The following is a 14,089-nucleotide window of genomic DNA, read 5'->3' as shown; positions in this document are numbered from 1 at the left end:
GAGTAGAATGAGCCCTTTTATTTAAAATGCATCTCTGGGTTATTTGTGGGCCCTGCCTGGTGTTTTTACATGAGTAGAATGTGTGATTTTATTTAAAATGTATCTCTGGTTAATTTGTGGGCATAAGAATTCGTTCATTCCCCCCCCCCTTCAAAATATAGTCCAGACCACCACATGGTCTGAGGGACGGTGGATCGGCCCATGGCTGGAAAAGGTTGCTGACCCCTGGATTAGGCAGATTCGCCCTTAAATGTGAGACAAATTGAATGAAAGATTACAAGATTCAGGGCTTTTTTAGTGTAGATAAAGTCAAGTAGTGTATAAGATTGTGTGTAGTATGGAGAAATTGGATAGACAGACTTTTTTTCTCCCAGAACTTGGAGACATACAGTGAAGCTGAATGTTGGAAGACTCAGGGTAGACTCAAAGAAAATGCTTCTCCACCCAGCGCAGTTAAACTGTGGGATTTGCTCCTGCAAAACAGAATGATGGCCACCATCTTGGATTAGACAAAACCATGGAGGACAAAGTTAGCAATGGCTACTAGTCATGACGGCTATGTTCTCCCTTCACTGTTGGAGGGTGTATGCCTCTGAATGCTGGTTGCTGTGAATCACAGGTGGGGAGAATGTTGTTGCACCTAGGTCTTGCATAAGCATCTGGTTGACCATTATGAGAACAGGATGTGGACAAGATGGTCCTTTGGCTGATCCAATGGGGTTCTTCTTATTTTCTCATGGTCTTAAACAGGCATAGGCAAACTTCAGCCCTCCAGATGTTTGGAACTACAATTCCCATCATCCCTAGCTAACAGGACCAGTGGTCAGGGATGATGAGAATTGTAGTCCCAAACAACTGGAAGGCTGGAGTTTGCCTATGCCTGGTCTTAAAGAAGGCAACTGTTCAAGTGCACAAGTCTTCAGTATCAGTTTATTTCATTTATTTTTAAACGTTGTACACCGTTGAATTGTTGAATCTCTGAATGTCTTATATCAGAAGTAGATGTTCCTGTTGTGATCCATTGTGGATCATTGTGATGGCCCATTGTGGATCACTTCTCAACGATGAGTGTTTCCATGTTGCCATACCTCCACAATACCAGTCCACATCATTCTATGAACAGGGGAGGGCGGGGTTGATAGAAAGGTACCCGTTGTGGTCTTATTGCAGGGAGAAGCTGTTGGGAGAATCTCTAATTCTTCAGGCCGCATTCATTAGGAAGTAAGTCACTGAGTTGAATGGGGCATTTTATTATTATTTTTAGTAGACATGCTTACAACTGAACTGTCGTTGTAAGAATCCAGAAAGACACCCAAAAGTGTAACTTCTCTCACACCAGTTGCTACCTGGGATCCCCACGCTCCATTAACGACGACTGCTGCTTAATGGTGATGAAAGATCTCTTTGATGATGCTATAAAATGAACATTGTAAATGGTGAGGAATTGCTAATGATGAGTCCTGACTTATCTAAGCTGTTTGGGGTTTTTTTTATAGGGAAGATGCCTCCTGATGGGCAGTTAAACCACAGGCTGTGAGATGCAGAGAGGAAAGCTGGCACAAACTTTCCCAAGAGAAACCGGCTTGGCAACACCCAAGATGTGGAGTATAAAAACCCACTAGTGGGGAATGACAGCTTCACTTCCTTGCAAATTTGAGGCTATCTAAGCTGCGCAGATCTGTTCAAGTGACCCAGGTTTTGGCTTCCCAGCTGGTGCCATGGCTTCCAAGTACTATGCTCAGACCATCTCTTCTGGGTCCATCAAGGGCGGGGGTCTCACTCGGATGTCTTCTGTCCATTCCACCGGCTCATGCAGAGCACCAAGCCTGGCCTTTGGCAGCAGGAGCATCTCCACCTCTTCCATGAAGCTGGGAGCTGGGAGCATTTGCTCACCTGGGCCTGGGTTTCTTGGAAGCTACGGCTGGCACGATGAAGGGATCCTGAGTTGCAATGAAAAGGAGCTGATGCAGTGCTTGAACGACCGCCTGGCCAGTTACCTGGAGAGAGTGCGCTGCCTGGAGCAGGAAAACGCCAACCTGGAATGCAAGATCCGGGAGTGGTATGAATGTCAAGTCCCCTACGTCTGCATCGACTTTCAATCTTATTACAAGATCATCGAGGAACTCCAGCACCAGGTAATGGCCGTCGTGAATATTTTGCATGCAGTGCAGGAATCCTGCCCACAGCCATCCCTGGGTGGGCTCGAACCACTAACATTTTGGTTAGAAGCCAGATGCACTGACCCTTTGCACCACCTGTATTAACTATGGACAGCCTTATTCTTCACAATGTTGTCTAATCTCCTTTTAGGTAAAGGGACCCCTGACCATTAGGTCCAGTCGTGACTGACTCTGGGGTTGCAGCGCTCATCTCACTTTACTGGCCGAGGGAGCCGGCGTTTGTCCTCAGACAGTTTTTGCGGGTCATGTAGTCAGTAGGACTAAGCCGCTTCTGGCGAACCAGAGCAGCACATGGAAACGCCGTTTACCTTCCGGCCTTACCTTACCTTACCTATTTATCTACTTGCACTTTGACGTGCTTTTGAACTGCTAGGTGGGCACGAGCAGGGACCGAGCAACGGGAGCTTACCCCGTCGTGGGGATTTGAACCGCCAACCTTCTGATTGGCAAGTCCCAGGCTCTGTGGCCTAACCCACAGCGCCACCCGCGTCCCTAATCCTCTTTTAAAGCCATCCAAATTGGCAACCCCATTCTTACATCTTACGGTAGCATGTTGCTTGGTTCAGCTATGTCATGTCTGTGCAGGAAAAGGTCCTTTGTTTCGTCTGTTCTATTTCTTACACCATCCATTGAATGGCCTGGAGCTCTAGGATTATAAAATGCTGAGGAAAGTATCATCCTATCCATGTCCTTTATGCCATGTTACACACCTCTCTCATGCTCCCACCTTACTGTTTATCTAAGCTAAAAAGCCTCAAACATTATAACCTGCCCCAGCCACCTGTTCATTTTGGTTGGCCAAATCTGGGGTGTGGGGAGAGGTTGGTAGTTTTTTTAAAAAACAGCATTCGTAAGAACTCCACTTGTCTATTGCTAGTTTTAATAATGTTCCAGCCCCAGCCCTTCTGGAGAAGTCACTCTGATTTTCTCTCCCTAACTTTGTAGCCCCCTGCTTTCTTTGCAACTTTAAAAGCAATTCACAGCTCCGCAATTTGTTCTCCAGATCTTGTGCGCCAAGACGGACAATGCCAGGCTGGTCTTGGAAATTGACAATGCTCGCCTAGCTGCTGACGACTTCAGGACCAAGTAAGTCCATCTTATTCAGAGCAAGAACTTGCGGCAGAGAGGTGACTTCAAATTTACTTGGGCCTCTGGTGTTTTAATACCAGCCTTACTGCATTGTGGGTGTTACAGTTTAATGAAATATCTCCCTATTATACTGCTTCCTAATAGGAATATAACTTATGCATTTACAAAGTTATTATAAAAGCTTAAAAGCTGTAGAAAAAAATCCCAATAAAGTAAAAGCATACTAAGTAATCATAACTCATTTGCAGCAATTCCACCAAAATATAAATAGGTAAATGTATAAATATTAAATATTGGAACTATAGAAGACTCTTATGATTGAAAATAATAGAAAGCCCACATCTTCTCCTGCAATTTCATTTTTTAAAAATGTATTCTATGCTAGAGTCAAATAAAATAAATAAATTATAAACCTGGGAAAGGCCCCTCATACCTTCCCCACAAATGACGACTCCTTGCTTATTCTTTTCCATGCTGAAATAGAAAATAACCTTGTGCTTGTTGTTTTTAACATTTACTGTTCCAAAGGTACGAGACAGAGCTGGCTCTTCGCCAGAGTGTTGAGGCTGACATCAATGGGCTGCGCCGAATCCTGGATGAATTGACTTTATGCCGGTCTGACCTGGAAGCTCAGCTTGAATCCCTTAAGGAGGAACTCATTTGTCTCAGGAAGAACCATGAGGAGGTAGTAGCAAACTTTCGCTGGGGAAAAGGTGACAAAATACCACCTTGTGTTGTTGTAGACACAGTCGCATTCCACATGCAAAAGAGGGTCTCCTTTCATAGGTGTGCCATCATGGTATTGAGAAGGGTGGCCAACATGGCACTGTCTGGGTCAGGGATAATGGGAACAACAACCCAAAATATCTGGAAGGCAACAAATTGGCTACCCCTGTTGCTGAGGATCAACTGATAATATCTCTATAATAGCAGCAGATGACCAGAAATGAAGCATTGAGGGCACATTGAGAGATTAAGCTGCCCTCACCTGCTCCACATTTATAAAACTCTCCCTGAGCTTTTCCTCTTCTGATTTTCCAGAGTCCAACAAGCTACACCTGCTGAAATTCCCTCTTCTACCCCATCATTAATGGGGCAGGAGATCCTCTTTTTCACCAGGCCACCCTACTTGTGGCAAACATGGGTTTGGGTACTCTGAGGGATGCGTGTGGCGCTGTGGGTTAAACCACACAGCCTAGGACTTGCCGATCAGAAGGTCGACGGTTTGAATCCCTGTGACGGGGTGAGCTCCCGTTGCTCGGTCCCTGCTCCTGCCCATCTAGCAGTTTGAAAGCACGTCAAAGTGCAAGTAGATAAATAGGTACCACTCCAGTAGGAAGGTAAACGGTGTTCCCGTGTGCTGCTCTGGTTCACCAGAAGCTGCTTAGTCATGCTGGCCACATGACCCGGAAGCTGTACACCAGCTCCCTCAGCAATAAAGCGAGATGAGCGCCACAACCCCAGAGTCGGTCACGACTGGACCTAATGGTCAGGGGTCCCTTTACCTTTACCTATACCTATACTCTGATCACAATTCCTCTAGTAGGCAATGGGAGGAGGAGGAGAGGTAGTTGGCAGGGGATACTGAACACTTCCAGGTGTCTACAGCTTCTCCTTCCACCCGACACAAATCAGAATTCTCAGGTGCATGTTAGTTAGAATGGATAGAGAAAAGCAGTGTGGCAGGTGCTGTAGCAGGAGAAAAACAGCATGCATAAAGAGGAGTTGGCCTCTCTCATGTGCTGCTTTAAATCAAACCCTCTGTGGAGGTACAGTGTCCCTTACTCACTCCTTGCTATAGAGGTTCACATCAAACAAACAATGACCACCCAGAAATGTGCATTATGCAACATAGGCCTTCTCATCCTCCAGGAAGCAAACGGACTGCGCTCAAAGCTCGGGGCCAGAGTTAACGTGGAGGTGGATGCTGCCCCGTCGTGCGACCTGAACAAAATCCTGGATGAGATACGGAGTCAGTATGAGAGCCTGGCTGAAAAAAACCGCAGAGACGTTGAGACTTGGTTCACCTCTAAGGTGGGTATCCTGAAAAGTCTCTAAGTGGTAATGTAGGACCAGTGGTTGACCTTAAAATGGAGGCGCATGCCCTCTCTGTCTTCTTCTTTTTACCTTCCTGCTTGTTTTAGATGGAGGAGCTGAACCAGCAGGTGATCTCCAGTGGTGAAGAGCTGCAGACCTGCCAGTCAGAGATCATTGAGCTGAGGCACACTGTCCAAGCCCTTGAGATTGACCTGGATGCCCAACAAAACATGGTGAGTCAAGAGGATAATATTTGGGGGTGGGGGTGAGAGGCTCTTGCCTTGTGCAGTCCAGATGACCGTCTGCTACCTCCAGGTACAACATTCCATGCCTTGTCTACATAAATAGTTTTGTTGAAAAATAACCTGACATGAATTTTGTGGGAATGTTGAGGAAGGTAGGGGAGGATATATTGATTAAATATTATCCCTCCTCTCTCATGCTAGTGAGCAAGCAGCAGAGCACATTCCCTTGCAGATTGCTGGAAGCAAGTTGATAGATTCATTAGAATCATTTAAATTAAGCAATCCAGTCTGGCTTATCCAGTCTGGATTGTTCCTGGTAAATTTCCCCTTTATCTCCCTCTTAAAATAATAATAACACGGCAGTCTTCTTTCAAAGTAAGAGTAAAGCTTGCTTACATTCAGTTCACAGCAGTAATCTGAAGGCAGGCTTTATCTTGTGGTTACAGTTACATTTGTAGAGAAAAGAAGTCTGAGCTAGGCCTCAGACTTTCTGCTTTGTGGCTTCCATCCTCTGTAACAATGAGCCATGTGCTGCTGGCTAAGAGCCAGAAGAGGAGTCCGAAAGGAAAAAATGGGAAAAGGGAGGGTCACGGCCATCTACCTGTTCACACACAAGGGGAAGAGGCTCCAGAACAGGTATGACAGGAAGTCCTCCCTGCCTGGGGCCACATTCCCATGTGTTTCCACTCTAGGCAACAGGAAATTGTTGTACTTGACTGCTTCAGTGATGATACACCCCACAACTTTTACTATAGATCCAAACACATCTCATTAACTTTCTTCTTAACTCTGTCCAGCTCCAGATCTCTTTCTCACTACCTGCACTGGAGTGCTTCTCAGTTTTTATTGTTATAGTGAAATACATAAGGACTTCCAACCTGTTTTGAGAACATCTAAACCAATTCAGCACTTTTGTCTGCTGACAAAACAACATAAGAATATAATAGGTGCATAGGGATGGAGAAGGACTCTGCCCTTCTCAGATTCCTTTGTGGACTAACTCAATGGCAGACCATGACCTACGTGGGATCAATGGTCCACTTCAGAATCCACAATCCAGTGGATTCTATTTGGAGGTGGCCTTGGGGGAAACCCTGTACTATTCCCCCTGGGAGCAAATGGAACATCATCAAGTCCTATCACTCCCAGGGGGGCTTGCTTGGTGTGTATGAAAAGTTTGCAATATGAGCTTCTTGGGTTGTGGACCACTTGATCCACCATATAAAAGGTCAAATCTGAAGAGAGGGGGAAACAGTGGCAGCTGCAAACTCTGACCACCTTGTGAGTTGCTTTAATATTTATTTTAAATGTGTGTTTCTGGGCAGAATTTTGCTTTAAAAATCCACCTGGAAATGGGATGGTACCATCTTAGTTCTCACTGAGAACTGGGATGGAGTGGGCTTTAATGAGTCTGTCCATTCCTTATCTAGTCCCTTAAAAAAAGATTCCTGAGTTAGTGAACATCACTATCTATGTCCACATTGAATAGTCTGAAATGGTAATAAAGACGCTCAAAGATTTTGTTATGTCCACATTTTAAAGCAAACCAACCAGAACAAACATGTGGATTATAACACAGTTATCCTTCATGTTGTGTATTTCTTCCATCACTGGATCGTAGCCTCTTCAAAGCCTATGGTTCTTTGAAACTTGTTACCTGGGGAGGCCTAGAAACATGAGTTGACTGTGCATAAAGAAGAGAAATCCTCCTGCTCTCCATTCAAAATTATCTCTCTTATTCCCCTCTCAGAAAAATGCTCTGGAGTGCACCCTGCAAGAAACGGAGGCCCGCTATAGCACCCAGCTGGCCCAGCTCCAGTGCCTGATCAGCAACATAGAAGGTCAGCTAGGAGACCTCCGGTGCGACATGGAGCGCCAAAGCCACGAGTACAAGATTCTCCTGGATGTCAAGACACGCCTAGAATCAGAGATCACAACATACCGACGTCTGCTGGAAGGAGAAGATTGCAAGTATGTATAATTCAAACGGGCATTGCATTTGTACAACTCCATTTTAGGGTTGTTGTTCTTTTTACTGTTTACTATCAGATTCTAATGAATTATCGAGTATTGCTTTATTTTGATATGGGTAGTTTATTTTAAAGTTATTGTGCCTTTTTTGCATTGGATCAGATTGTTATTATTAATGTTTGATGTTTTATTATGTTTTTTATGTGTGTTGGAAGCTGCCCAGAGCGGCTGGGGCAACCCAGCCAGATGGGTGATGTATGTATGTATGTATGTATGTATGTATGTATGTATGTATGTATAAATAAATAAATTAGTTAGCTAGTTAGTTAGTTATTACCAAGCATTAGACAAAGTGAGGTCTAAAAGTTATAAAGTTCCCACTGAGGTGTTAAATCTGTGTGTGGACTGTACAATTTCAGGTGGGAGGATGGACTGTTCCAACAAACAAATAACAAGTTTCCTACAAATAGAAAACTACCAGTAGTAGTAATCATCATCATCATCATCATCATCATTTGTACCCAGCCCAACTGGGTTGCCCCAGCCACTCTGGGCAGCTGTGTGTTTTGTATTGAGAAGCATTCCATTCAGTTCTGTAGGGCCGTGCCTGCAGTCTGAAATGGTACAGCCCAGCCACAGGGTTACAATACTGGGCCTTTGTGTTTAATTATTATTATTATTATTATTATTATTATTATTATTATTATTATTTATACCCCGCCCATCTGGCTGGGCTTCCCCAGTCACTCTGGGCGGCTTCCAACAAAATATTAAAATACAGTAATGCATCAAACATTAAATGTTTCCCCAAACAGGGCTGCCTTCGGATGCCTTCTAAAAGTCCGGTAGTTGTTGTTCTCTTTGACATCTGGTGGGAGTGCATTCCACAGGGCAGGTGCCACTACCGAGAAGGCCCTCTGCCTGGTTCCCGATAACTTGGCTTCTCGCAGTGAGGGAACCACCAGAAGGCCCTCAGCACTGGACCATCAATCAAAATTGCCACCTGAAGATGTCAACTATAGTGTCATTTCAAAGTGAATGTGGGGTTCCCACTTAGGAAAAAGATCTGAGGCATTCTAATTTCTCAGGACTTCTTGAGTTGTTGGTTTTTTTCTTAGAACCTCAGAAAAAGAAGACCACTTTCCAGAATTTTCTCCATCCATTGTCCACCATTTTCATGGTGGCCACCTTCCACACACTTACCCACCCAGTGCCCCAGAATGCCACAAGGCTAATGCATTGTGGAAGATACAAAATGCTGACCAGGTTGAGAATCTGCTGCAGAACTTCTCCTCCTGGAGAAATTTGGCAACTTTTTTTTTTTAAGGTGGGGGTGGCCATTACCTGCAGCAGTAGCACAGCCTCTTTTCTTTGTTGTTATTGCCATTGTTGCAAGTGGCAGTGACTGCAATGGTGCTGGCACCCTGGCTGCCATGTTGCCTTCATCAATGCCTGGGACTTAAAGCATTATGTGAGCCCTAGAAACTTAGTTGGATTCCAAGACCCAGGCAAGATGGTCAGGGACCAGGGTTCATGGGAGTTGTAGTCCAAGAAAACCAGGAATACAAATTATAGTCTGACAGAATTGCATGCAGATCTCCTCTACTCAATAAAGTTGTGACTTTAGTTAACTCAGCAGCAACAGGAAACAGTGTTTTCCTGTTTATTCTGTGTGTGGATTCAGAAATTAAGGGGCACCACCATTGCTCCTATTTGGAAAAAGATGGGGGAAATTTTCAGGGGTGGGAGGACAAGGGGCAGCTTTATGGGATTAATCATGTTGTGCCAAATTTCACCTTCCCATTTTCACCCCTAATCTCTTGGCAACCTCAGGCTCCCTAGGGCTCCGTGTGTGCCAGAATGTCCCCCTCCAGTCTGTGCTCCGGCCCCCCAGATCACCAAAAAGATTCGCACCATCACAGAGGAGATTAAAGATGGGAAGATCATATCGTCTCGGGAACAAGTCCAGCACCTCACCCTCTAAGGCAACAATACATCAAAAATGAAGCCAATCTGTCCAGGCAGAAGGGAGAAATCTTCATTCAGTTATGCCACTGCACATATTTTCAGGGCTAATATTCTGCTTTCTTGATCGTGCCTCAGTACTTTGGTGCCTATGTTAACTTTTCAAATCAAAGAGTCGCTTCACTTCAACAGTGATTCAGCCACTGGGATGAAATATCAGCATTTTCAATAAACCTTTGTTTGTCTTCCTCCTATCGCATGGAGAAATGTTGGCTTATGTTGTCTTTCATTTGTGCTAGCCTCTATCATTTCTTGCTTAGAAGCTATTGGTTCTGGTTATTTGACTTTATCTGACAAAAGGATGTGTGCCAGTTATAGTATCAAGGACAACGACTTAATAGTGCGATCTTGACCATGGCTATCTATCATCTGAACCAGAGTCTTCCCCAGGCCAATACTAGGCCCCTGAGGCAAGGGGTATGACATTCTCTTTCTGGCCTTGTAGGTACAGTGGTACCTTGGGTTAAGAACTTAATTAGTTCTGGAGATCTGTTCTTAACCTGAAACTGTACTTAACCTGAGGTACCACTTTAGCTAATGGGGCCTCCCACTGCTGACGCGCTGCCGCCACACGATTTCTGTTCTCCTCCTGAAGCAAAGTTCTTAACCCGAGGTACTATTTCTGGGTTAGCGAGGTCTGTAACCTGAAGCGTCTGTAACCCGAGGTACCACTGTATAGGCTAGAAGAAGAAGAAGAAGAGTTTGGATTTGATATCCCGCCTTTCACTCCCCTTCAGGAGTCTCAAAGCGGCTAACATTCTCCTTTCCCTTCCTCCCCCACAACAAACACTCTGTGAGGTGAGTGGGGCTGAGAGACTTCACAGAAGTGTGACTGGCCCAAGGTCACCCAGCAGCTGCATGTGGAGGAGCGGAGACACGAACCCGGTTTCCCAGATTACGTGACTACCGCTCTTAACCACAACACCACACTGGTGTACCTATCTGAGACTATCATAGTACCATGGCTGGAAATTCTCAGGTGGATGCCTGATGACTTGTTACTTTTAATTTGCCAAGAAGCCCCAGTACTTCACCTCTTGCCACCTCTATCTGAAGCAGTTCTTCAGGCTCTTCCCCTAAAAGAAAAACTTGCTCAGGCATAGTCCTACATCTTCCACAACACTAAAATAAATGAATTTAACAATCCTGAGTTGCTCTCATCCATTGGAATGTGATGCTCACTGATACACTTCCACTAACTAGGGACATTCAAGCTCCAAACAAAATAACAATAATAATATTTGTACCACGCCCATCTGTCTGGGTTTCCCCAGCCACTCTGGGAGGTTTCCAACAAAAGGTTAAAAATACATTAAAATGTCAGACATTAAAAACTTCCCTAAACAGGGCTGCCTTCAGATGTCTTCTAAATGTCAGATAGTTGTTTATTTCTTTGACATCTGATGGGAGGGTGTTCCACAGGGCAGGGGCCACTACCGAGATGGCCCTCTGCCTGGTTCCCTGTAGCCCCCAAACGATGAACTACTTCTGTTAACATTGGTATCCATGAAATTCCAAGTACTAATGCAAGAACACATTGTCTATATGCAAAATGCTGTCCAGCAATTTCCCAGTCTATAAATGTACAGATGAAACCAAAGGGAAGGCTGTGAAAGACATTCCTTTCCCCGATAGATATAAAAATATACTAGAGCCAAAAGTCCCACATTGGCTATCTCCGTTAGAAATAATGTGTTTTAAGTCAATCAACACGAGAGGAAAGTGGGGAACATATGGAGAAATGGTCACTAATGAAGGAGGGAAGTGGAAAATGAAACCATACGACCAAGTTAAAGTATTAACATATGATTGGTTAAGCTATTTTCAGATAAATGAAATGTTTAAAAAAGAGCTGAGGGAAAGGGGGTATTCAGAAAAGGAATCAACCTTTCAAAGGGAGATAATAAATAATGAACTTAAAAATCTATCAAAGATGTATAAAATAATGTTAGAGTGGCACACGAAGGACGAGGAGGTGAAATCAGTGATGGTACAGTGGGCAAGGGACTTAGGATACAATATTCAATTGGAGGATTGGGAAAAGTTGTGGAAAGAGAGCATAAAATTTACGGCCTGCACGTTATTGAAGGAAAATATGATGAAAATGCTCTACAGATGGTACCTGTCACCTGTAAAACTGGGAAAGATGTATAAGGTAGACAATAAATGCTGGAAATGTAAACACAAAGAAGGGACATTCTTCCACCAGTGGTGGGAATGTAAGAAAGTCAAAAGCTTCTGGGATGAAATCTATAATGAGATGAAAAAGATGTTAAGGTATACCTTTGTGAAAAGACCTGAGGCTTTTTTATTAGGTGTTATAGGGAAGGACATTAGAAGAAAAGATTGTAAACTTTTCCAGTATGCGGTGACAGCTGCCAGAATGGTATTGGCTCAGAGGTGGAAGCAGGAGGAAATCCCAAGGGTAGAAGAGTGGAGAGCAAAATTAATAGAATATGCGGAACTGGACAAATTAACAGGGAAAATCAGATATACCAAAGACCAAAAATTTATAAAGGACTGGGAGAAATTTGTGTGTTATCTGGAAAATAACTATGATGTAAATACAACGCTGGCGGGGTTTAAAGAGGCTCTGTAAAGAATTTATGAATATTGTTTAATAGAAATAATGAGGAAAGGAGGTGTAAATGGCAATATGAAAGAATGGAATGTGTATTAAAGGGAGAACTATGAAAGAATGTCAGTGACGTTGAAGGAAGTCTAAAACGGATATGATTTGTTGCATAATGGACAAAATGTATAATGAGTTGGAATTCAATAAAATTATAAAAGCAAAAAAAAAAAAAAGACATTCCTTTCCCAAATTATTTTTTATAAATTTTCCAAATTATTACAAACCAAACCAAATTAATTTAATTTAATGCAATTCCTTAAAATCAAGTTTCCCACTCCTCTTCCGAACATATGATCATCTTCATTTCCTCACATTGCCACATCATTTCTTATTTAGAGTTCAGCTGACAACCTTCACTAGCAGTTAAACATTCTTCCAACTGGCCATTTTTTTCAGCTTACAAACAGCACCTCCGTTACATCTTAAAAATAAGTAATCTGTTTCACGTGTGTAGTCCTTCATATACATTGTTGTTCCAGACCTGGTGTGCTGTTAGAGTTAATTACTATCTTCCATTGTTCAGTTATTTGCAGTGTTTATCTGGATGGTACAAGGTCGTATTCCATTCCTTCCACTGTTTACTGACTAGTGTATGAGCTGCGGCCATAAATAACTCACAGAGTGCATCTCCAGTCTCCGCCATTAAAATTCTGCTCTGAAGTTCTTCCTTGGCACACAGTTAAAAACAAGATCTTGTCTCAATTTCAACCTCTTTACCAGATCTGCCTGGCAGCCATTCATTCTTTTTTCACTGCACCAACAGCACTCCTGGTCCAGTCCAGGAATAATTTTAAATAAAGTCCATTCAGCCTCGGTCAAGGGGCAAGGGCATAGTAAAAACTTGTTAAATTCCTTGTTGAGCATAAATCAAAAGCCTCCCCCCTCTTTTCCGAGGTAACAAACAGAATAGCATAACAGCAGCTACACACGTCTTTTTCATTTTGCAGGGGACAACAAGAAGGAGACCATTTGAAAACCATATGAAACCACAAAGCACCTTGTCCTCCCCCTTCCTTTTCCAACTGTTGTAAGGATTCTCAAGTTCCAAAAAACCCACATTCAGATACCTTCAAAGCTCCAATCCCAGTCCTTTCAGCAGCTGATTGATTGCAGCCCATGGATATGCCCAGGGGCGCCTCTTGATTGATACCAGTTGTCCAAATTATGAAGAATCAAGCACAAATCAAGCCAGGGACAGAGGCTCATCCATGACAGGGACATATTCCCAGGTCGCACCTGCTCTGCCATGTGAAAGCTATTTCTAGTTAGTCAACAATTGATTGCAGACAGTCTTGTCTGGATCTGGCAGTGGGGTGTATTGAGATGTAGCAAGACCGAGGACAGATATTTGGGTGGCTTGGGTGTACCAAGCCTTGCTAAGAAAGCCACCTAGTACAGAAGACTGCGGAATGGTTCATCTGAGACCAAATGAGCAGAGATCCTTTCCTAAGAATCTGCCCACAAAAGATAATTCAGGGTTTGAGAATGAGAAGGGCTGAGCAAAACAGTGACGATGAGACATGTTGTTGTTGTTGTTGTTGTTTAGTCGTTTAGTCGTGTCCGACTCTTCGTGACCCCATGGACCAGAGCACGCCAGGCACTTCTGTCCTCCACTGCCTCCCGCAGTTTGATCAAACTCATGCTAGTAGCTTCAAGAACACCATCCAACCATCTCATTCTCTGTCGTCCCCTTCTCCTTGTGCCCTCCATCTTTCCCAACATCAGGGTCTTTTCCAGGGAGTCTTCTCTTCTCATGAGGTGGCCAAAGTATTGGAGCCTCAGCTTCACGATCTGTCCTTCCAGTGAGCGCTCAGGGCTGATTTCCTTCAGAATGGAGAGGTTTGATCTTCTTGCAGTCCATGGGACTCTCAAGAGTCTCCTCCAGCACCATAATTCAAAAGCATCAA

At 43.8% G+C, this 14,089-nt stretch overlaps 1 protein-coding gene across 1 annotated transcript in view; it reads left to right on the top strand.

The window, feature by feature from the left end:
• The window catches only part of LOC310692556 (uncharacterized protein), a 29,956-nt gene that overhangs the window by 2,986 nt on the left and 12,881 nt on the right, over positions 1-14,089 (top strand). Inside the window, exons 2-8 of the mRNA XM_083473504.1 lie at positions 1,340-2,135; positions 3,184-3,266; positions 3,798-3,954; positions 5,142-5,303; positions 5,414-5,539; positions 7,302-7,522; positions 9,356-9,503. Of these exons, the coding sequence (XP_083329630.1) occupies positions 1,719-2,135; positions 3,184-3,266; positions 3,798-3,954; positions 5,142-5,303; positions 5,414-5,539; positions 7,302-7,522; positions 9,356-9,503 (1,314 nt within the window). The 5' untranslated portion in view covers positions 1,340-1,718. The remainder of the gene's footprint in view (positions 1-1,339; positions 2,136-3,183; positions 3,267-3,797; positions 3,955-5,141; positions 5,304-5,413; positions 5,540-7,301; positions 7,523-9,355; positions 9,504-14,089) is intronic.

Source organism: Podarcis liolepis (genome assembly GCF_965112155.1).
Source record: "Podarcis liolepis genome assembly, chromosome: 13".
NCBI classification, from domain to species: Eukaryota; Metazoa; Chordata; class Lepidosauria; order Squamata; family Lacertidae; genus Podarcis; species Podarcis liolepis.
This window is presented reverse-complemented; position numbering and strand designations above follow the sequence as displayed.